Source organism: Sinohyriopsis cumingii, chromosome 7, assembly GCF_028554795.1.
Source record: "Sinohyriopsis cumingii isolate HCF-2022 chromosome 7, ASM2855479v2, whole genome shotgun sequence".
Classification (NCBI taxonomy): Eukaryota; Metazoa; Mollusca; class Bivalvia; order Unionida; family Unionidae; genus Sinohyriopsis; species Sinohyriopsis cumingii.
Window position 1 is genome coordinate 88,581,285 of NC_142967.1, and position 24,450 is coordinate 88,605,734.

The 24,450-nt window shown below is 35.1% G+C and overlaps 1 protein-coding gene across 3 annotated transcripts in view; it reads right to left on the reverse strand.

Annotated features, from left to right (window-relative positions):
- Window positions 1-322: 322 nt before the first annotated feature.
- LOC149795676 (BTB/POZ domain-containing protein 16-like) overlaps window positions 323-24,450 on the reverse strand; it is a 263,165-nt gene continuing 239,037 nt past the window's right edge. For all 3 annotated transcript variants that reach the window (XM_089965525.1, XM_089965523.1, XM_089965524.1), the window contains one exon: window positions 323-2,271. In XM_089965525.1, the coding sequence (XP_089821651.1) occupies window positions 2,203-2,271 (69 nt within the window). In that variant the 3' untranslated portion in view covers window positions 323-2,202. The remainder of the gene's footprint in view (window positions 2,272-24,450) is intronic.

The window sequence follows — 24,450 nt, forward strand, 5'->3', positions numbered from 1 at the left end:
ACATTACACTCCACCTTATCACAGGCCTATACATTACACTCCACCTTATCACAGGCCTATACATTACACTCCACCTTATCACAGGCCTATACATTACACTCCACCATATCACAGGCCTATACATTACACTCCACCTTATCACAGGCCTATACATTACACTCCACCTTATCACAGGCCTATACATTACACTCCACCATATCACAGGCCTATACATTACACTCCACCTTATCACAGGCCTATACATTACACTCCACCTTATCACAGGCCTATACATTCTAAACACATTGATATTACCTTAAACCAACATTGTAACAAAAGCAAATTTGAAAGAAAATACATTTATCCACACAGCAAATGTTGATCAAAATACAAATCATAAGAGAAATAAAATAACAAATTTCACTGGAAAACTGCGTAATAATGAGAATGAACAGTTTTTCAGGAAATGAATAACAGCAGGGACTATAATTATACAATCTGAATCCATGATGTTGACAAATAATTGCTGATGATTGACACACACTGCATCATAAGTGCGTATTTTCCATTTCTAAAAGAACTTTTACCTCATCTTACGTTGATTGCGTGGGCTACAAAACCAGAACTAATTCATCAGACCCTTAATTTTGTCAAATAATATTGGAAATATGAATAACTAATAAAAGGCAATTTAAAAATCAATTACATAATTGACCACATATAATGTGTATTCAACTGTGAAAACCCATATCTGCCACTGTGTACTGTAGTGTAAACCCAGATCTGCCATTGTGTAAAGTACTGTGTCAACCCAAATCTGCCATTGTGTTATGTACTGTTAAAGCCCAAATTCAAATCAGCCATTTCATACTCTACTATGAAAACCCAAATCTGCCATTGTGTTATGTACTGTTAAAGCCCAAATCTGCCATTGTGTAATGTACTGTGTAAACCCAAATCAGCCATGGCATACTGTACTGTGAGAATCCAGATCTGCCATTGCAAACTGTATTGTTTAAACTCAGATCTTCCATTGCATAATATACTGTGTAAACCCAGATCTGCCATTGCATACTGTACTGTGCAAATCCAGATCTGCAATAATAAATATACTGGTACATCAGAGTCAACACTGTTTGATGGCAAGCACAGATAGAACAGCATAAATCCAGATGTCATTGTGAAATGTATTGGTACATCAGGGTCTACTTTGATGCTGATCGCAGACAGAACACCCAGATCTGTCATTGTGTAAGGCACTGGTACATCGTGGTCTATTCTGAGAGGTAATAACAGATAGAACACCTAGATCTGTCACGTGCAATGATTTGGTACATCAGCATCTACTCTGATGGCAATCACAGAACACCCAGATATGTCATTGTGTAATGCATTGGTATATCAGGGTCTACTCTGATGGCAATCACAGATAGAACACCAAGAACTGTCATTGTGCAATGTATTGTTACATCAGGGTCTACTCTGATGGCAATCACAGATAGAACACCCAGATCTGTCATTGTGTAATGCATTGGTATATCAGGGTCTACTCTGATAGTATCACAGATACAACACCCAGATCTATCATTGTGCAATGTATTGGTACATCAAGGTCCACTCTAATGGCAATCACAGATAGAACACCCAGATATGTCATTGTGTAATGCATTGGTATATCAGGGTCTACTCTGATGGCAATCACAGATAGAACATCCAGATCTGTCATTGTGTAATGCAATTGTATATCAGGTCTACTCTGCATGATGGCAATCACAGGCAGAATGTATAGAGTAGCCACCGATCTTTTTGCACATAATGTGACAGATGATATTGTAATGCTTATTCAGGGTAATTGAGCAGAAGAGTTGTCTGTATGACAGGCATAGTAGTGTCACACTATATTATGTTGCTATGGTGACAAATAAAGATTGCTCTTTTTATTATTCTGGACAAATTATTCTGAGAGGGGGTGTCATGACTGTGGATCTAAAAAAATTACACAATAATTTTGTTATCTGAAAAAAATACTAGCTTAGATGTCTTGCAATGGAATCACTCTAAAAAATGACCAGTACTGTGCATTATCACCACCATCAGTTGTCAGGGAAACAAGAATGATGTCCAGTTGTCTTTTTAGAAAATGATAAGATAGTCCAATAATAATTTTTTTTCCAATTTTCACAGCATCTCTGTATTGAGGATGGCATTATGATGAGGGAAACATTAAGATGACGGAAAGAGCACAGAGAACATGACATAAATCGGCTTCTTCAGATTCTCCAACTTGATAATCTGAAAAAATAAAAAAAATATTAAATGGTATCTTTCTTGCCACTATAGACTTGTAGAAACAAAAGAATATATGTTCTAGTAGTGTTTTGTCAAACTTATCTTGAGGAAATAAAAAAATCATTCTTTGAGGTTTGTGAATCTTGTCTGCAAGAAAATATAAAAATTTTCATCAAAGAGCAACTTTACAAATTAATGAGGTTTTTCCTTAAATTCTGAAATTTGGAATTTTAAAATACAGACCCTGATGTGTTGGTACATTATGCATTGGCATATAGGTTTCATGCTGTTTGTTCTACTAATTACAACCTACAAACAGCAGAGATCAAAATCTGCTGGATGTTATGTAATGGCAGATTAGGTTCTATGCTGTTTGTTCTACTGATTACTCTTAGTAAACCACATAGATCAAAATCTGCTGGCACGTTATGTGATGGCCGATCCAGGTCTGTGCAGTTAGAAGATCAATCTGACTTACAATACAGTACCTATGTCTATTTTATAAAATGTATTGTGCATATCCACGTACAATTACAAAAAACATGGACTAAGATATACTATCCAATAATAATCTGGCATGTCTGGGTCTAAATGGAAAGTGGCATTTTTATTTCATACAAGTTTAATAGAGTATTTGCAGCAAAACCTATCTGACATATCAAATTCTAAACGTATGGATTATATAGTGTGACCTGTCATGAGAGGACACTTGTATTGAAGGACCATGCGTTTTTGCAGGGAGGTAGGTGTTGAAGGTCCTATTGTACTACATTTGTTTCAGATATACGGTAAAACCTGTCTTAAGAGACCACTCCTTCTGCCCTCAAAAATGGTCTTTTTAAATAGATGGTCTCTCGAAACAGGTCATAATACTATATAGGGGCACTCACCAGTTAATATGTACTTTTGAGAGAGTGACGTATGTAAGGTGAAGTTGTTTGCATTTAAAACATGCACAATGGAGAGAATGGTGGCATACCTCTATGCTACATTAATGTAATGTGGATGATATTTCTTTGGATATTGTACTTTTGGAAACTGTACATGATCTAAGCACACTGCTAACTAAAATGACTGCTCCCTTGTGCTAAAAAATCAGCCTTAATTAGTCTAAAGTACACTATCCACAGCAGCTATTAAAATAGGGAAAATGAATTTTGCCAGACTAGACAATACCAGCTTCTGAAAGTGCAATGAATGAATTACCAAATATATAAAATGTAAAAAAAAAGTTATCAGCTCTTTTTTATACAATTTACCTCTGAAGTTCACTATAACCCATATTACACCCATCAATCTTACACCAAAATAAAGGGAATTAAAGGTTCTTTGAATTATACCTAAGATATACAAGGTCTATTTTAAATAGCCAGTATAACCAGTGAGGAAAGCTGGGGAAATTCTTTTTCTTTAAATTTCTAACCCAATGCAAAATACGAAACTGTAGAGCACCATCATAATCATTCAGTCTTGGGTTCATGGCCTGGTCTCTCAAGACAGATGGTCTCTCACATAGTGGTCTTTTAAGACAGTCAATACTGTGTTACGTGTTGCCTGTATATCACACAGATGTGCTGAAGAACGGGTAATCCAATTAAAAAGTGAAGAAACCCTATAAAACTGGTCATATGAGAAAATGTCATTACAGGGCAATTCCAGTTGTAAATCAGATATTGATCACTCTGATCTAGTAAAGACATATATTAAATCAATAAAACATGAAATATACACTTAGAATATTTGTAATATACACCTTGAGAGATGGATCGGGTAATTTAGGGACATATATTCAGTGAAACAAAGCATTATATGAAAACATTATTATTTGACAGTAGTGTTGAGAATTGATTAAGATTTAAAGGTGATGATCCAACAGCAACTCATTTGAATGTTTTATGTATTTTTTCATTAGCACTGGCTTTTTTGTGTACATGGTAACAGTTAAGTTGATTGCACTGTACTGTGTAAACTGAACGGTTTACAAGGATATTGGTTGTCTGCCATGGTGCAGTCATTAGCGTTGTAGTAAATACTGAACGGTTTACAAGGATATTGGTTGTCTGCCATGGTGCAGTCATTAGCGTTGTAGTAAATACTGAAGGGCTGTAATAAATGGATGCTGTTAATCACATGTTTTACATTTCCTGAAAGAATCTGACCCAAAAAGTTGAACAGTAAAAAGAAAAACAAACTGTCATGATTTATTATGGATGTTCATAATCTAACACTTGCTCATTTAACTTTCAGTCTGATATTTGATTAATTTGATTAACTGTCACACCACTAATGCAGGGGATGAAATATTTCAATTGCCCAGCACTTGAAATAGCAAGTAAAAAATTTTGATGGTCAATTGACCTTTTCAATCTTGATGATTCTTGGCTGACAAGTGTTTTTATTTGATAAAAAGGATGTTCTGGGCTGACCAGTGTTTCAATTTAATAAAAATGATGTTCTGGGCTGACCAGTGTTTCTCTTTGATGAAAATGATGTTCTGGGCTGACAAGTGTTTCTCTTTGATGAAAATGATGTTCTGGGCTGACAAGTGTTTCTCTTTGTTGAAAATGATGTTTTGGGTTGACAAGTGTTTCAATTTGATGAAAATGATGTTCTAGGCTGACCAGTGTTCAATTTAATAAAAATGATGTTCTAGGCTGACCAGTGCTTCTCTTTGATGAAAATGATGATGAAATGACTAAAACTATGTTCCTTTAATGAATATGTTATACATTTTGGATACAAGTATTCCTGATAAGTATGATTAATGGTCAACATGAATGCAAATGGACAGATGAATGGAGATATGGAAGCTACAGACAGATGAATGGAGATATGGAAGCTACAGACAGATGAATGGAGATATGGAAACTACAGACAGATGAATGGAGATATGGAAGCTACAGACAGATGAATGGAGATATGGAAGCTACAGACAGATGAATGGAGATATGGAAGCTACAGACAGATGAATGGAGGTATGGAAGCTACAGACAGACGAATGGAGATATGGAAGCTACAGTATGAACATATGAATGGAGGTATGAAAGGTCTGAACAGAGGAATGGAGGTAAGAAAGGTCTGAACAGAGGAATGGAGGTATGAAAGGTCTGAACAGAGGAATGGAGGTATGGAAGCTACAGGTGGCGCTCACCAGATAATATGTACTTTTGAGAGAGTGACGTATGTAAGGTGAAGTAGTTCACATTTAAAACATGCACAGTGGAGAGAACGTTTGCATACCTCTATGCTACATTAATGTAATGTGGATGATATTTCTTTTGGATATTGTACTTTTGGAAATTTTACATGATTTAAGCACACTGCTAACTAAAATGACTGCTCCCTTGTGTTAAAAAATCAGTCTGAATTAGTCTAAAGTACACTATACATAGCAGCTATTAAAATAGGGAAAATGAATTTTGCCAGACTAGACAATACCAGCTTCTGAAAGTGCAATGAATGAATTACCAAATATATAAAATGTAAAAAAAGTTATCGGCTCTTTTTTATACAATTGACCTCTGAAGTTCAGGAAGTGAAAATGACCATGTAGAGCTAGCACTTTTTTGAAAGGTGCACATTTGAAGTAAGGCCAAGCTGTATACTCTATAACCCATAGTACACCCATCAATCATACACCAAAATAAAGGGAATTAAAGGTTCTTTGCATTATACCTAAGATATACAAGGTCTTTTTTAAATAGCCAGTATAACCAGTGAGGAAAGCCTGGGACATTCTTTTTCTTTAAATTCCTAACCCTATGCAAAATGCGAAACTGTATAGCGCCACCTTAAAGAAAATAAAAAAATGTTTGCAATTATTTTTTTTTATTTTCATATAATTATGTATGATGTTCTGAATAAAATGGTACATTCATATTGCATTTAAGCATGAAAATAAGCTAATTATGATCATTTTTCTCTTGCTTACATAATTTGCCATGAGGTATGTTTGTGTGAGTAGAGACCTTAATTATGGGGAAATTAGAAGACTTAGAATATAGGAATAGAGTCAACTTAAATTTAAAACTGTTGCAATAAGTGACAGAAATATATGGTGAAAATGTTTCTTTTCATTTATTTGCAATGAAATAAAAAAATAAATGAAGAGAAAGTGAATTCGCTTCTTCCATATTAAACAATAGGCAAATATTTTACACTTTGACCTTTGACCTTTATGAAGCTGATGAGTTACCTCCCTTTTCTAATTGTAAAATTCATTGTTGATATCTCAGAAATAATTCTGGCTAGTTTCATGTTCCTGTCATTCAGCATAACATTGGTTGCTATGTTTACAAAATGTAATGTGCATTCTTAAAATAGCTCACTTTTATCATGGGGGGAGGGTAGGCTGGACTTGTTAGAGACTCTGACACTCATAAATACTGTTCTGTGGGGAAAAAGGCAGGAGAATTATTCATAAGGATTGTTTTGATGCTTGCGACTTAAATGTTTCAGCCATATAAACATAATTAAATCATAAAAAAATAATACCTACCTCTTCTTTATGGTGGCGCTCACCAGATAATATGTACTTTTGAGAGAGTGACGTATGTAAGGTGAAGTAGTTCACATTTAAAACATGCACAGTGGAGAGAACGTTTGCATACCTCTATGCTACATTAATGTAATGTGGATGATATTTCTTTTGGATATTGTACTTTTGGAAATTTTACATGATTTAAGCACACTGCTAACTAAAATGACTGCTCCCTTGTGTTAAAAAATCAGTCTGAATTAGTCTAAAGTACACTATACATAGCAGCTATTAAAATAGGGAAAATGAATTTTGCCAGACTAGACAATACCAGCTTCTGAAAGTGCAATGAATGAATTACCAAATATATAAAATGTAAAAAAAGTTATCGGCTCTTTTTTATACAATTGACCTCTGAAGTTCAGGAAGTGAAAATGACCAAGTAGAGCTAGCACTTTTTTGAAAGGTGCACATTTGAAGTAAGGCCAAGCTGTATACTCTATAACCCATAGTACACCCATCAATCATACACCAAAATAAAGGGAATTAAAGGTTCTTTGCATTATACCTAAGATATACAAGGTCTTTTTTAAATAGCCAGTATAACCAGTGAGGAAAGCTGGGGACATTCTTTTTCTTTAAATTCCTAACCCTATGCAAAATGCGAAACTGTATAGCGCCACCACAGACAGATGAATTGAGAAACGGAAGCTATGGATAGATAAATGGAGGTATGGAAGTTATTGAGAGATGAATGGAGGTATGAAAGCTATTGGCAGATGAATGGAGTCATTGAAGCTATGAACTGATGAATAATGGCATGGAGGCTACAGACAGATGAATGGTGTTATTGACAGATGAATGGATGTATGGAAGCTAAGGACAGATGAAAGGAGCTATGGACAGATGGATGGAGGTACAGAAGCTATGGACAGATAAATGGAGGTATGGAAGCTATGGACATACAAACGCAGGTATGGACAGGTGAATGGAGGTATAGAAGGTATGGACAGATGAATGGTCATATGGGGTAAATGGGGGAATGGAATGTATGAACAGATGAATGGATGTATGGAAGCTAAGGACAGATGAAAGGAGGTATGGACAGATGGATGGAGGTACGGAAGCTATGGACATACAAACGCAGGTATGGATAGATGAATGGAGGTATAGAAGGTATGGACAGATGAATGGACGTATGGGGTAAATGGGGGAATGGAATGTATGAACAGATGAATGGAGGTATGGAAGTTAAGGACCACATAAAGATGTCCCTGCTGCAATAAACAATGGCATAAAGTGACAGAATGAATAAGCTCTATTACACTTTTAGGAAGGCAGTCTGATAGATCATATGGCAAGAAGAGAGAATCATAGACCCATATCTGCCATTACAGAAGATCAGGGTGTATGTTGTCTATTACAGCTATGATTTCAGCAAACAGCATAGACAGACCAAACTCTGCCATGGCTTATATGTCAATCAGGGTGTACACTGTATATTCTAGTTATGATTTTTAACATACAAATATAGATCCAGATCTGCCAAGGCATATATGTCAATCAGGGTGTACACTATATATTCTAGCTATGATATTTAACATACAACATAGATCCAGATCTGCCATGGCATATATATCAATCAGGGTGTACACTGTATATTCTACTTATGATTTTTAACATGCAAACATAATCCAGATCTGCCATGGCATATATGTCATTTCAGGGTGTACACTGTATATTCTAGTTATGATTTTTAACATATGACATAGGTCCAGATCTGCCACAGCATAATACATCAGGGTGTACACTGTATATTCTAGTTATCATTTTTAACATACAACATAGGTCTAGATCAGCCATGGCATATGTCAGTCAGGGTGTACACTGTATATTCTAGTTATGATATTTAACATACAACATTGATCTAGATCTGCCATGGCATATATGTGAATCAGGATGTACACTGTATATTCTAGTTATCACCTTTAACATACAAACATAGATCCAGATCTGCCATGGCATATATGTGAATCAGGGTGTACACTTTATATTCTAGTTATGATTTTTAACATACCACACAGGTCCAGCTCTGTCATGGCATATATGTCAATCAGGGTGTACACTGTATATTCTAGTTATGATTTTTAACAAACAAACATAGATCCAGATCTGCCATGGCATATGTCATTCAGGGTGTACACTGTATATTCTAGTTATGATCTTTAACATACAAACATAGATCCAGATCTGTCATGGCATATATGTGAATCACGGTGTACACTGTATATTCTAGTTATGATTTTTAACATACCACACAGGTCCAGCTCTGTCATGGCATATATGTCAATCAGGGTGTACACTGTATATTCTAGTTATGATCTTTAACATACAAACATGGCATATATGTGAATCAGGGTGTACAATGTATATTCTAGTTATAATTTTCAACATACAACATAGGTCCAGATCTGCCATGGCATATATATCAATCAGGGTGTACACTGTATATTCTACTTATGATTTTTAACATACAAGCATAGATCCAGATCTGCCATGGCATATATGTCATTCAGGGTGTACACTGTATATTCTAGATATAATTTTCAACATACCACATAGGTTCAGATCTGCCATAGCATATATGCCAATCAGGGTGTATACTGTATATTCTAGTTATGAATTTTAACATATGATATAGGTCCAGATCTGCCACAGCATAATGCATCAGGGTGTACACTGTATATTCTAGTTATCATTTTTAACAAACAAACATAGATCCAGATCTGCCAAGGCATATATGTGAATAAGGGTGTACACTGTATATTCTAGTTATGATCTTTAACATACAAACATAGATCCAGATCTGCCATGGCATATATGTGAATCAGGGTGTACACTGTATATTCTAGTTATGATCTTTAACATACAAACATAGATCCAGATCTGTCATGGTATATATGTCATTCAGGGTGTACAATGTATATTCTAGTTATGATCTTTAACATACAAACATAGATCCAGATCTGTCATGGTATATATGTGAATCAGCGTGTACACTGTATATTCTAGTTATGATTTTTAACATACCACACAGGTCCAGCTCTGTCATGGCATATATGTCAATCAGGGTGTACACTGTATATTCTAGTTATGATTTTAAACGTACCACATAGGTCCAGTTCTGCCATGGCTTATATGTCAATCAGGGTGTACACTGTATATTCTAGATATCATTCAAAACAAGATTTTTATCCTTTCTTATATTATATCTCATGTAGAGTAGATATTTATCCTTTCTTATGCTAAACATTCCACAATAATGCAATCAAAGTGGCTTTAGTAATTTATTAATAATTAAGTAGCATTAAAAACATGTGCTTTGACTACATTTAAAAGAACAAATGTAGACATCATTATTATTATCATTGTTGTTATTATTATTATTATTATTAGTATTAAAAGATAAAGAACCATATACTTGTATAATAAGAATTTAAAAACTATTCAGGTCACAATAAATTCCTTACACCAAATAAATGTGGAATATAATATAAATTATATTGTAAAATAATGGCTGATATTTTTATTAGAATTTTAAAATAATGTCTACATGACCTATTCTTCAAAGATGCCAAAGACAATCCAAATACAATTTAAAGAAATTTCCAGGGTACCAATTCTGTTAATAATGCATTATTATGGAATGTCTAGCACATGTATTTTACATAAAGGACAAAAATCTATATTTACCGGTATATAAGATTTTTATGACTTAGAGAATGTTGTCACTTTGGTTCACATTCTTGTGTTTTCAATCTAGCCATTACCATGGCAAGTATCTTTTATGGTGTATAGAGTTACTGGAATTTTTTTTACCCATAGGATCATCAGCATTGTAACTATGCAGCTGGTCATGTACGTTAAGCTGCTATGTCTACTAAAAATATTATGGCTTTAACACAGCTGATGTGTTTTTTTTCCAACAGATTACAAAAGTTTGCATGGATGGAGTGTAGCATAAGTTGAAATTTGAAAAGCATATAAAGGAATTAATTCTCAACCAATTAAAAATGTTTCATTAATGGAGTGTGCCAATTTTAAAATTTGTAAAACAAGTAGGAATTAATAATTCTCAACCAATACACAATGTTGCATGAATGGAGTGTGGCAATTTTAAAATTTGTAAAACATGTAGGAATTAATAATTCTCAACCAATACACAATGTTGCATGAATGGAGTGTGGCAATTTTAAAATTTGTAAAACATGTAGGAATTAATAATTCTCAACCAATACACAATGTTGCATGAATGGAGTGTGGCAATTTTAAAATTTGTAAAACATGTAGGAATTAATAATTCTCAACCAATACACAATGTTGCATGAATGGAGTGTGGCAATTTTAAAATTTGTAAAACAAGTAGGAATTAATAATTCTCAACCAATACACAATGTTGCATGAATGGAGTGTGACAATTTTAAAATTTGTAAAACAAGTAGGAATTAATAATTCTCAACCAGGTTATACAAAAGTCATGAAAATGTTTTTGGAGCTGAAGGGTAAGGTATGTCAGAGATGTAAGTTATGATATGACTCATAATGGATGTCAGGGATGTAAGTTATGGTACAGCTCATGATGGATGTCAGAGATGTAAATTATGGTACAACTCATAATGGATGTCAGATATGCAAGTTATGGTACAACTCATAATGGATGTTGGAGATGTAAGTTATGGTACAACTCATAATGGATGTCAGAGATGTAAATTATGGTACAACTCATAATGGATGAGTTATGGTACAACTCATAATGGATGTTGGAGATGTAAGTTATGGTACAACTCATAAATGGATGTTGGAGATTAAGTTATGGTATGACTCATAATGGATTGGAAGCTGGCTATGATTTCAATCAGTCCAGACAATAATCTACCATCACATAATGATTTCAAACACACATCACAGATCCAGATCTGTCATGGGATAATGCATAAGCAGTTCAATGTATGCTGTCCATTCTAGTCATGGTTTCAAACACACATCACAGATCTAGATCTGTCATGGGATAATGCATAAGCAGTTCAATGTATGCTGTCCATTCTAGTCATGGTTTCAACCAAGAACACAGACCTGCTAGGCATAATATGTTCACAGACCAAAGTCTGGGTGTGTCTGTCCCAGCTATGATTTCAAGAAAACAGTATACACATGTACTCAGATCTGCCATTGCATAATATGTCAACAGATCAGGGTATACAATGTCGATTCTGGCTATGTTTTGAAGGTAGCAGAATAGACCCAGATCTGCCATGGCATAATGCATCAGCAGATCAGGATGTACACTATTTTAGTTATAATTCCAACCAAACAACATAGAACCAGATCTGTCATGGCATAATATGTCATCAAGTCAGGGTGTATGCTGTCTATTCTAGTTATGATTTCAGTCCAACAGTATAGATCCATATGTAAAACTCCATTATTGCTTTATTCTCCTGAGGAAACTGATCTCCTGGAGTGTTGCTTGGCTCAGAGGTCAGTATATCCCACCATACAATACTGTCCTCCCAGTCAGTATATTCCACCATACAATACTGTCCTCCCAGTCAGTATATCCCACCATACAATACTGTCCTCCCAGTCAGTATATTCCACCATACAATACTGTCCTCCCAGTCAGTATATTCCACCATACAATACTGTCCTCCCAGAGTCAGTATATCCCACCATACAATACTGTCCCCCCAGTCAGTATATTCCACGATACAATACTGTCCTCCCAGTCAGTATATTCCACCATACAATACTGTCCTCCCAGAGTCAGTATATCCCATCATACAATGCTGTCCTCCCATACAAAAGTTTTAGGCAGATTCCACCTGGAGTGTTGCTTGGCTCAGAGTCAGTATATCCCACCATACAATACTGTACTCCCAGAGTCAGTATATCCCACCATACAATACTGTACTCCCATTCGAAAATTTTAGGCAGATTCCACCTGGATTTTAGGTAGATTCTGGGTGTATTCCGCCTAAAAAAAACTAATTTCAGATGGACTTTAGGCAGACTGAATCCGTCTAATAGTTAAGCGTACTATTTCTTAGCTCCTAAAGGATAACTGTTAGATGAAAAAGTTCTGATTGTCCAGTTCATTTCCTACTTTAAGATGGATTTTGGACTTAGACTGATTTTAGCAGAAATATTAGGTGTAATTGTGACTTTTATCAAAAGAACTACAAGCATAGATGGACTTAGAAAATTTGGTGCAAGGTGGATTTTGGACTTGATCTGATGTTTACTCTGAAAAATAATTTTTTTTTTGCTTCCTGTTAAAATATGCTATACAAAAATCATACCCTAGTGAAAGTGTGACTGAAATTTCAGCAAAATCACAGTGAACATTTTTAGACATTCACTCAAAAGTTCTTTATTCACTAAACTTATCATATTTTAGGAAATTTTACCAACATTTCTGAAAATATCAGTGAGAATATGTGATTGAAATTTCACATTATGACTTTACCTTGTAGAAAAGCATTGTTATTTTAGTTGCCAGTTGTGTGAGATATCCCTGAAAATTTTACTTTTGTTACGATGTTAGTCGGCATCAAAACACACTACAAATCGCCAATAGTTAGGCAGTAAGACCCTGACACACAAAACAAAAGTATCAGTCAAGTTCTTATATATAAGACTACTAGCATTTCATTTTTTCATAATCAATGTCTCTGTAATTTTCTGTAATTCTGCATCATTTCACAGTTGAACTTTTCAATGCAGGATAATATTTTATATTTTATATATTTTATGTGTTCACAGATGCCTGTGCATATGTTCCAGGCTTGATATTTTGATTTTTAAAATCACTTAATTATTTTGTGTCAAGCCAGATTCTTCACATCATGTTGTATATACATGTACTGTATATATTGTTCATAGCAGATAGAACGGGCCTCAAGGTAGATTAGTTCTGTAACTAATAGATGCTTCCCGATAAGGTCACTAGCAGACGATATTCTGCCCATTTTGCCTGGACGATGGGCAACCTGGCAGTGTCTCCTATATGCAATCACCAAAATATACCATTTTTAACAAGGCACACTGAAGCAAAGTCAACTTATAAATCACAAATATAGATAGCAACAAAAAACTTGATTTGTGTTCTGTTTATGTACGAAATTTTCGTAAAAGTATCTTGAGATTCAATGAATTTATTTCAATTTCCAAACACAATATAAAGTCAATGGTAAATCTGCCTGCTGACCACAAATATGGTGGCTGATGACCTCGTTCAGGAACTATCTACTGAGTTACCTTCTCTAAAAAGTCTTTATTATTATTATCATTATTATTAACTGCCATATCTCTTGCCTTGGATGTCATACAATTACAACATCTGTATAATTTTGTTTCATGTACACTGAAATATCACCTTGGCTAATAAAGTCCTGTTTAATTCATAGCCATTATTTATTTGAAACCTTTTGAAATGTCGGAAAAATTACTGAAACATCAATAAAATACAATATAATGATACAAATTTTATTGAAATCTCACCTAAGTTTTAGTAAACTCTCACAAAACTTTCAATGAAATGTTAGAGATCTTGCCAGAATTAAGTAAAAGTTTTGGCCAAATTTTCTGAGAAATCTCACAAGTATTTCAGTGAAATTTTACTGAGATCTTGCCAATATTTCAAAGAAAGTTTTGATCAGACTTTTTGTGAAATCTCACAAGCATTTCAGTGACATTTTTAAATTTGAATGAAAGTTTTGGGCAGAATTTTTGTGAAATCTCAAATATTTCAGTGAAATTTTAGTGAGATCTCGCCAAAATTTCAATGAAAGTTTTTTCTCACCAAACTTTCAGTGAAATGAAAAAGACTTAAATGATGCCATCATGGATTAGGTTATGTATGCAGGAAAGAAAATGAGGACAAGAAAAACCGAAATCTTATTTGATAATGTCTGTCAAATAAAATTTATGATCCATTTTAAAACTTATTGTGAATATTTATCATTGATTCCCAATAATGTCTAAGAATCATTAGGCAGTTTAATAGAAATCTGAAGCAATTTTTTATTGGATGATATTTATGTAGACATTTTAGGCAGCCTTTTCTTTAGACGGAAACCTTTGGTAGATTTTTATTCAGGTAGAATTGTATTTCAGGCAGAAATCTAAGATGGATGTTTTTGTTTAAGAGGAATCTTAGAATAACTAATCTGCATATTTCATCTAAAATTCCGCTCGAAATCTGCCCAAGCTCCCTTAATATGGGCAATTATGGTTTATACAGAAGGCGCTTAAAAACCTGCCTGAAGTCAACCTGGAAAATTTCGTACAGGAGAAAGTTGAACAAGTTCCGAAAGGAGAAGGCAATAACAGATTTAGTATTTGACATGATGTAATGTGACCTCATCCTGTGGAAATAGTGCCTACTGCAACAGGTGGAAAAATGGGACGAGTTAGTTGAAATACATTATAACTCATCCATGTTATACTGTAATGTGTTACACTTTAATAACTATATTAATTACCTGCACTCTTATGAAATCAATCCAATGGCACCTGACACACACTTAATACCAAAATGGGTCTAAACAATAATTATGTTTGGAGTGAAGACAGCAAGTTTAAAACCGTTTGAATATGTAGCCCCTTGAAAAAATCAATAAAACGAAACATCGTTTGCAGTTTTACACCTTGATTTCTTAATGACTTTTACAGTAACACATTTTCAGACCCATATTTTCATGCATATACCCCACCCACATGTATAATACATCCAAACATTAAACCCGGAGAAATTCACAGATCATGTAAAAAAAAAACTATTTGGTATAACCCACCCATCCATACAAATCCTAACATAATTTCACATGAAATGACAATACACTAAATAGCTAAATCACAAAGTCACCACTAGATTTTGATGGATGCCTGCACACAAAGATCCAACGGTGCAAGCAACGGATAATGCTGGTGGCTGTATACTGCTGTTTAACATGCAAAGTGCAGCCTCTTGATATCACAGTGACCCTCTTTTTAAAGTGCTACATCCACACGGAATGGGACAAATGCATGACGAGTGGTGAGGACACTTTTATGTAAACGGGACCCCAGCAATGAGCAACATACACAGAGGTGTGCAAATGGGTTGTAACTCCATGAATTAAACCTAACATTATTCACAATGGATTCCTGGCTGGAATACTTCAGCAAAATGGACAACTTCAGCAACATCAGTCTTTTGATGATGGTGACAAAGCAGGAAAAACAGAGATCACTGAAGCATGTCTTGCAATAGTAACTGACATATCACATGAGCACTCTGACTGATTTGACAATTCCAGCAAAAAGGATTAACTTTCTCAATTATGTTCCTTTCAACATTACTGTTAAAATGCCAATGGGTAAATAATTATTAAAATGCCGACACTAGTATGAGAGTTGTATAGAATGTTAGGTATGTGTATTGAGTATTGTGCAATATTGGGAATGTGTATTAATAAAATACTACATGAAATAAAATTCTTTTTATTTTGTATGTGTATTTGTTTTAGTTTTAATTATATGAAAAAGAACACTATATTAGCACTTGCAATGATCTATTCCCTTCAAAGACAACTGTAATTTGTTTGTATTTTGATAGGTATCACTGGAATTAACGTCTTAACATCCATTTTTATTCTTAACATCCATTTTTTATTCTTAACATCCATTTTTATTTCTTAACACCATTTTTTCATGCTATTCTTACGTCTGATTAAATAAACAAACTTTTAAAAAAATCACAGTTATTCAAATGATATCTATATAAATTCAAAAATAAAATGATGACTACCAGCTGTGTGAAAAAAGAACTGCTATACCATGTCCACTAAGATACCCACACAATGGGGGGAGAGGGTGCATGGTGTGTAAATTCCTGTATAACCCATAAAATATATGCATACAAATATGGTAATCTATTTTGATGAGAAGAAAGTTTGTTATTCAATGAGCTTAATAACACATCCTTATGGATTAGATAAGGGTCAGAAAATGTCAAAATGTTGAATTCTGGTTGAACAGAGTTATGCTCATGGCAGGACACTGGTATTTTCAAAACCGTTCATTTTTACTTTGTCCTGTCAAGGCAAGCATATATTTGTAGAAGTAATTAATTACTTTTCAAATGAAAAATGTCACTAACATTTGAAGAATTCCAAGCATCTCCCAATTTAATAAACATCTGCACTATAAGAAAATCCATGCCATTCAAACCTTCATTTGTACAGCACTACTGAAGGGCACCTTTCAAAGGAAAGATTGCTAATAGACCAAAAGAGCTGGAATTTAATTATGTCATGACCCCAATTAAATTACAACCATTAATGTCTCAACAGTATGTGATTTATAAAATAGATTAGAATGGCAGTCAGTGGAAGTTGATGGGAATTGGTGAAGACATTTAAAATCTTTCTTCTGAATGTAAATTTTTAAAATTATTCTTGTTAAAAATAATTACTGGAATATACTCGTAGAAATATCAGCTGGTGTATTTGATCTGGTATCAATAAAGCTACTGTTTAATATGTGCGTGATTTGGATTTTTAATGTAGCTTTAACAATTTTTTAGTTATATTGCTATGATGTCTGCAGTGTGGCAGTTTATAGTGATGTCTAGCACTCGGGCATCATGCCGCAGACATGTAGAATTATGTTCCACCCAATCACATTATCCTGACACCAGGCCGACCAGTTCTAACACTAACCTCTTAATGCTGAACACCAAGCGAGTTAGTACCATTTTTAAAACAAGTCTTTGGTATGACTTGACCGGGGTTCGAACCTGCGACCTCCTGCATCCAAGGCAGATGCTCTAACCACTAGGCAACCAGAAGCTCCATATTATAGATTGTAAGGGCCTACCGAAGTGGTCAAGCTACAGTTTAAAAAAAAAAAACCAGTGACTTGGAGTGAGCCTAACAGATCAGATGAAAAATGACAAGATGTTAACATTCCCTGGCTCTTAACTTATCACAGCTCTAACTCATAAAGATGTGTGATAAGCCTTTTGAAATGGAACATTTCTCCACATTGGACTAAGGCCTTGACTGCTGAAAGTCTCACTGAAAAAAAGAATACTTTTAAGAAATTAAGGGCTATGTGTAAAACTGCAACTTTTTTATTTAAAAGCGAAACCTTGCATCTTATTATATATTGTGTCAAGGGTCATGTACCAGAAGGATTTAAAACCACTGTCTTCATGCACAACATAACGTCTTGATGATATGGTCTGATTTTAGTGTCTTGTTTGCATCAAGTACCTGGGCACAAATAAAAGTAGGCCTCCATTGTTACAGGTTAGATCTAGACTGAATATTTGACAATTGATGCAAGCTAGATATTAAGCTTCTTGTTAAAGGCAGAAAACACAGATTTATTCTCAAGTTGTAAATTTGCATGTACTGGACTTAGGGACAAGTAAATACCAAGGGACAAGTAAACACCAAGGGACAAGCAAATACCAAGGGACAAGTAAATACCAAGGGACAAGTAAACACCAAGGGACAAGTAAATACCAAGGGACAAGTAAATACCATGGGACAAGTAAATACCAAGGGACAAGCAAACACCATGGGACAAGCAAACACCAAGGGACAAGTAAATACCAAGGGACAAGTAAACACTAAGGGACAAGCAAATATCAAGGGACAAGTAAATACCAAGGGACAAGTAAATACCAAGGGACAAGCAAACACCAAGGGACAAGTAAATACCAAGGGACAAGTAAACACCATTGGGACAAGTAAACACCACGGGACAAGTAAACACCATGGGACAAGTAAATACCAAGGGACAAGTAAACACCATGGGACAAGTAAATACCAAGGGACAAGTAAATACCAAAGATTTCCTCAGTAGTCAATTATTGCCAGGTCCTGAATGAGAGGATGAGTGTTTATCCTGAGATCTGGTGTAATTAGTCAATCATAACTCAAGAATTTATCATGTGATCTATTAATGATGCATTATGGGACTGCAGATCTGGGTTGAAGCTGTTCCCAGTAAGATGCATGCTCTACACAAGTAAACACTGTAGTGTTAGAGAGGGTACTGCAACAGAATAAATGTGACCCAAAAAAATGGAAAATCAAAACACTGTTGATTATGGAAATGAAATTACACACATAAAACAGAACATTACTTGTAAATATTAGGACATTAGCATTTTTTAATCTTACGCTTAGAATGATCAATAACACTGGTCAACAGTGAAATCATTACTGACTTGAAAAGGCCCTAATCTGTAGTATTTTGGTGTGCCGAACACGAATATAACCGTGAAAAATTTGTATTGGCTCTCGTTTTGAAGATATTCATATACCTCATTTTCTATGTTTCACTGTGTAAATTTCTCCAGTAGGACTGCAGCAACATCCGGAATAATGATGTAACATTGCATAATACCATCATGCTCACATCATCCACAGTTGATTGCATCATTTTCTGATGCAATGCAATACTAATGCCATGCGGCTGCTGAAGTAAGTTGATGTCAGCAGTGTACTATACATGTGTAGGCCTATTATACTAATGCCAGGCGGCTGCTGAAGCTGACATAAGCAGTGTACTATATAAAGCCCAATCAGATAGGTTCAGCATTTAAAATATTTTAGACGTTGTGCGAGACAGTTCAAGCTACTGTTACATAAAACTTATTATTTTATCCATTTACGTACAATAAAGAACAGTAATGCCTCGAAAGTGTGTTAATACCGCGGACAATTTTTGCTATATTTGTGGGGAAGTGACATTTGCCAACCAGAAGAAAAGTATCAATTCTCAAGTGAAGAAGGCATATCATCTTTACTTCGGATGCAAGGTTGGTGACCAAGACAAGCCTTGGGCTCCGCATATATGCTGTGCTACATGTACAACACAGCTTTCACAGTGGTTGAATTGCAAAAGGTCATCAATGCCGTTTGCAGTCCCAATGGTGTGGAGAGAGCCAAGCAACCACCTAAATGACTGTTACTTCTGCTTGGTTCCTGCTCTTTCCGGCGGAATAACGAAGCGAAAGAAGTCGAGAATAGTCTACCCAAACATTCCGTCTGCATTGAGACCAGTTCCACATGGTGAGGGACTTCCTATTCCAGAACCTCCAGCAGAATATTCTCTTGATTCATCTGACGAAGACAAAGGTGAGTCGACCTGTTCTTCTCCTGGTCCATCAGCATGCAGTGATCCAGATTTTCACTGTGGTGCATCATCAACCCCACACAGAATAACACAGGAAGAACTAAATGACCTGATTCGTGATTTGGACTTATCAAAGAACAAGGCAGAATTGCTAGGATCAAGACTCCAACAATGGAATCTTCTAGAAGAAGATGTCACAATTACTGCATATCGAAAGCGCCACCAGCAATTGGAGCCTTTCTTCAGAAAGGAAAGTAATCTGATATTCTGTTCCGATATTGAGGGCCTCATGAATGCTTTAAAAATCACTCATGACCCACAAGAATGGAGACTATTTGTGGACTCTTCGAAACTGAGTCTCAAGGCTGTGCTTTTGCACAATGGAAACATTCTTCCATCTATTCCAGTAGCGTATGCTGTCCACATGAAAGAGACATACGATAACTTAAGGCAGCTACTGAATTCCATTGAGTATAACAAGTACAGCTGGCACCTCTGTGGTGATTTGAAGGTAGTTGCCCTTTTAATGGGACTGCAGCAAGGATATACAAAATACATGTGTTTCTTATGCGAGTGGGATAGCCGAGCAAGGGAAATGCACTACATGAGGAAGGAATGGACTCACAGGCAGAATGTAGCCATTGGAGAGAAGAATATCCAACACCCAGCTCTGGTTGAGGCTCAGAAAATCTTGCTACCACCCCTTCACATCAAACTAGGTTTGATGAAGAACTTCATGAAAGCCATTGACCGGACTTTGCCAGCATTCCGATACCTGCATGAAAAATTCCCTCGACTCAGCGAAGCAAAGATTAAAGAGGGAGTTTTTGTGGGTCCTCAGATTCGAGAGCTTTTCAAAGATGACCGGTTCAACAACTTGCTGGAAGGTGACGCGAAACAAGCATGGAATGCTTTTCGCCTAGTTTCTACAAACTTCCTCGGAAATGTTAGGGCAGAAAACTATAAGGAACTAGTAGAAGACATGTTGATGAAGTATAAGAAACTTGGCTGCAATATGTCTCTAAAGATTCACTTCCTTCATTCCCATTTGGATTTCTTTCCTAGCAACTGTGGTATTGTTAGTGATGAACACGGCGAACGTTTTCATCAAGATATCGCAACAATGGAACAAAGATACCAGGGAAAATGGTCCACTACAATGCTGGCTGACTACTGCTGGACACTCCTCAGAGATGCTCCCGAACAGCTGTACAAGAGACAGGCGAAGAAATCTAAGATGTAGTCAATGACTTGATTTTTTATAGGTAGGCTATTACAGTTGACCTTTTACTATTGGAATGCATTTCGTTATGTAAACATTAATTTCTTGCAGATTACAAAAAAACTAGAGCCAATTTTGCAATTTGACTGTCATATTCGTGTTCAGCACATAAAAATTGATAAGAATTGACTAATTTTATTTCAGTAACATGACTTTTGTAAAAATTTGTTGTCCAGTGTAATCATTAGGTGTCATGACTAAGCAAAGTGAATATCTAATAATGTAAGTTTCCAGCCATGCATTATGTTTGTAGTCCATGCAGTGACTTACTTGAACTTGCTGTGGAAAAAAAAAATATAGATGTATTCAAGACCCATGACCTGCCTACCAGTTTTGATCAGTGACAAATATAAGCTGCCAATCTATAATCAGTGGTACCTACAGTCTATAATCAGTAATACCTCATTAGCCCTTGTCAATCAATAACTGTCTACTAACTCAGTACAAGCTAAAATATATGGAGAAATTTCGGTCTTGTTAATTCTTCATGAATTTCTGAGTTGGAAAATTTGCTTATTTAATTTTTGCAAAATTACACATTTCAAACTATTATATGTAATTCCATAAGGCTGTATTTTTTCCAACCATATCAATGGCAGCAATTGTGAATCTACCATATATACTTGCCTTCAAGTCCACCTGCAAGCTGCACAGACACAGATATGACATTGCATCTGCACAGACACAAATCTGCCAATGCATCTGACAGATCAGAATCTATGGGGAGTAATCAATAAAATAAAAAGCAAATAACACAGACCCTGATCTGTCAGGGCATTATTTAATAGCAGATTATGGTGTATGCTGTTGGCAACAACTAGACTTGACTTATAAGACAGTAGATATGGTAAATAAACCCACAGTATAAACACTTGTTTTATTGCATTTAGGGTATTTTTCAGACAAAATCAAAATCAGCAATTTTGGTGAAAATGGGATTTTAGGTTATACTTTGGTGATTGAGAATCTTGGTGTTGTACTATTAAAGGAGGTAAATTTTAATGAAATTCACTCTCCACACAATCTTCCTTTGAGACCATTAAACTGCTCAAATTTCTCCACTGTTAAAAACTCCCACAATACAGTAATTTTTAAAAGCTTGTCAAGAAGACAAGGTGATGTATGTACTAGTCATAAATATTACAAGGGAACAGTTCTCAAGAAAAATATGAATACTAATAATAAATATGACAACTCATCAATAAATTCTGACTTTGAATGTAGGGATAATTTTATCATTTCATGTGGTATGAGCAATGTATCCATTATATTAACACACAGACCATAATATTAACACATAGACCATAATATTAACACATAGACCATAATGTTAACACATAGACCATAATGTTAACACATAGACCATAATGTTAACATACAGGTTAGACTAGACTATGCCATAATATTAATACATAGACCATAATATTAATACTTAGACCATAATGTTAACACATAGACCATAATGTTAACACATAGACCATAATATTAACACATAGACCATAATATTAGCACATAGACCATAATGTTAACATACAGGTTAGACTAGACTATGCCATAATATTAACACATAGACCATAATATTAACACATAGACCATAATGTTAACACATAGACCATAATATTAACACATAGACCATAATGTTAACATACAGGTTAGACTAGACTAGACCATAATATTAACACACAGACCATAATGTTAACATACAGGTTAGACTAGACTATGCCATAATATTAACACATAGACCATAATGTTAACATACAGGTTAGACTAGACTATGCCATAATATTAACTTACAGGTTAACTAGACTTGACCATAATGTTAACATATGGGTTAGACTAGACCATAATGTTAACATACAGGTTAGACTAGACCATAATGTTAACATACAGGTTAGACTAGACCATAATGTTAACATACAGGTTAGACTAGACCATAATGTTAACATACAGGTTAGACTAGACTATGCCATAATATTAACTTACGGGTTGACTAGACTTGACCATAATGTTAACATATGGTTTAGACTAGACTTCACCATAATATTAACACATGGGTTAGACTAGACTTGACCATAATATTAACACATAGGTTAGACTAGACTTGACCATAATATTAACACACGGGTTAGACTAGACTTGACCATAATATTAACAGATTGGTTAGACTAGACTTCACCATAATATTGACACATGAGTTAGAATAGACCTTAATGTTAACACATGGGTTAGACTAGACTTGACCATAATATTAACACATGGGTTAGACTAGACTAGACCATAATGTTAACACATGGGTTAGACTAGACTTAACCATAATGTTAACACATGGGTTAGACTAGACTTAACCATAATATTAATACATGGGTTAGACTAGACTTGACCATAATGTTAACACATGGGTTAGACTAGACCAGACCATAATGTTAACACATGGGTTAGACTAGACTAGACCATAATGTTAACACATGGGTTAGACTAGACTTGACCATAATGTTAACACATGGGTTAGACTAGACCAGACCATAATATTAACACATGGATTAGACTAGACTTGACCATAATATTAACAGATGGATTAGACTAGAGTAGACCATAATGTTAACACATGGGTTAGACTAGACTAGACCATAATGTTAACACATGGGTTAGACTAGACTTGACCATAATATTAACACATGGATTAGACTAGAGTAGACCATAATATTAACACATGGGTTAGACTAGACTAGACCATAATGTTAACACATGGGTTAGACTAGACCATAATGTTAACACATGGGTTAGACTAGACTAGACCATAATGTTAACACATGGGTTAGATTAGACTTGATCATAATACTAACACATGGATTAGACTAGAGTAGACCATAATGTTAACACATGGGTTAGACTAGACTAGACCATAATGTTAACACATGGGTTAGACTAGACTTAACCATAATATTAATACATGGGTTAGACTAGACTTGACCATAATGTTAACACATGGGTTAGACTAGACCAGACCATAATGTTAACACATGGGTTAGACTAGACCATAATGTTAACACATGGGTCGGACTAGACTAGACCATAATGTTAACACATGGATTAGACTAGACTAGACCATAATGCTAACACATGGGTTAGACTAGACTAGACCATAATGTTAACACATGGGTTAGACTACACTAGACCATAATGTTAACACATGGGTTAGACTAGACTAGACCATAATGTTAACAGAATA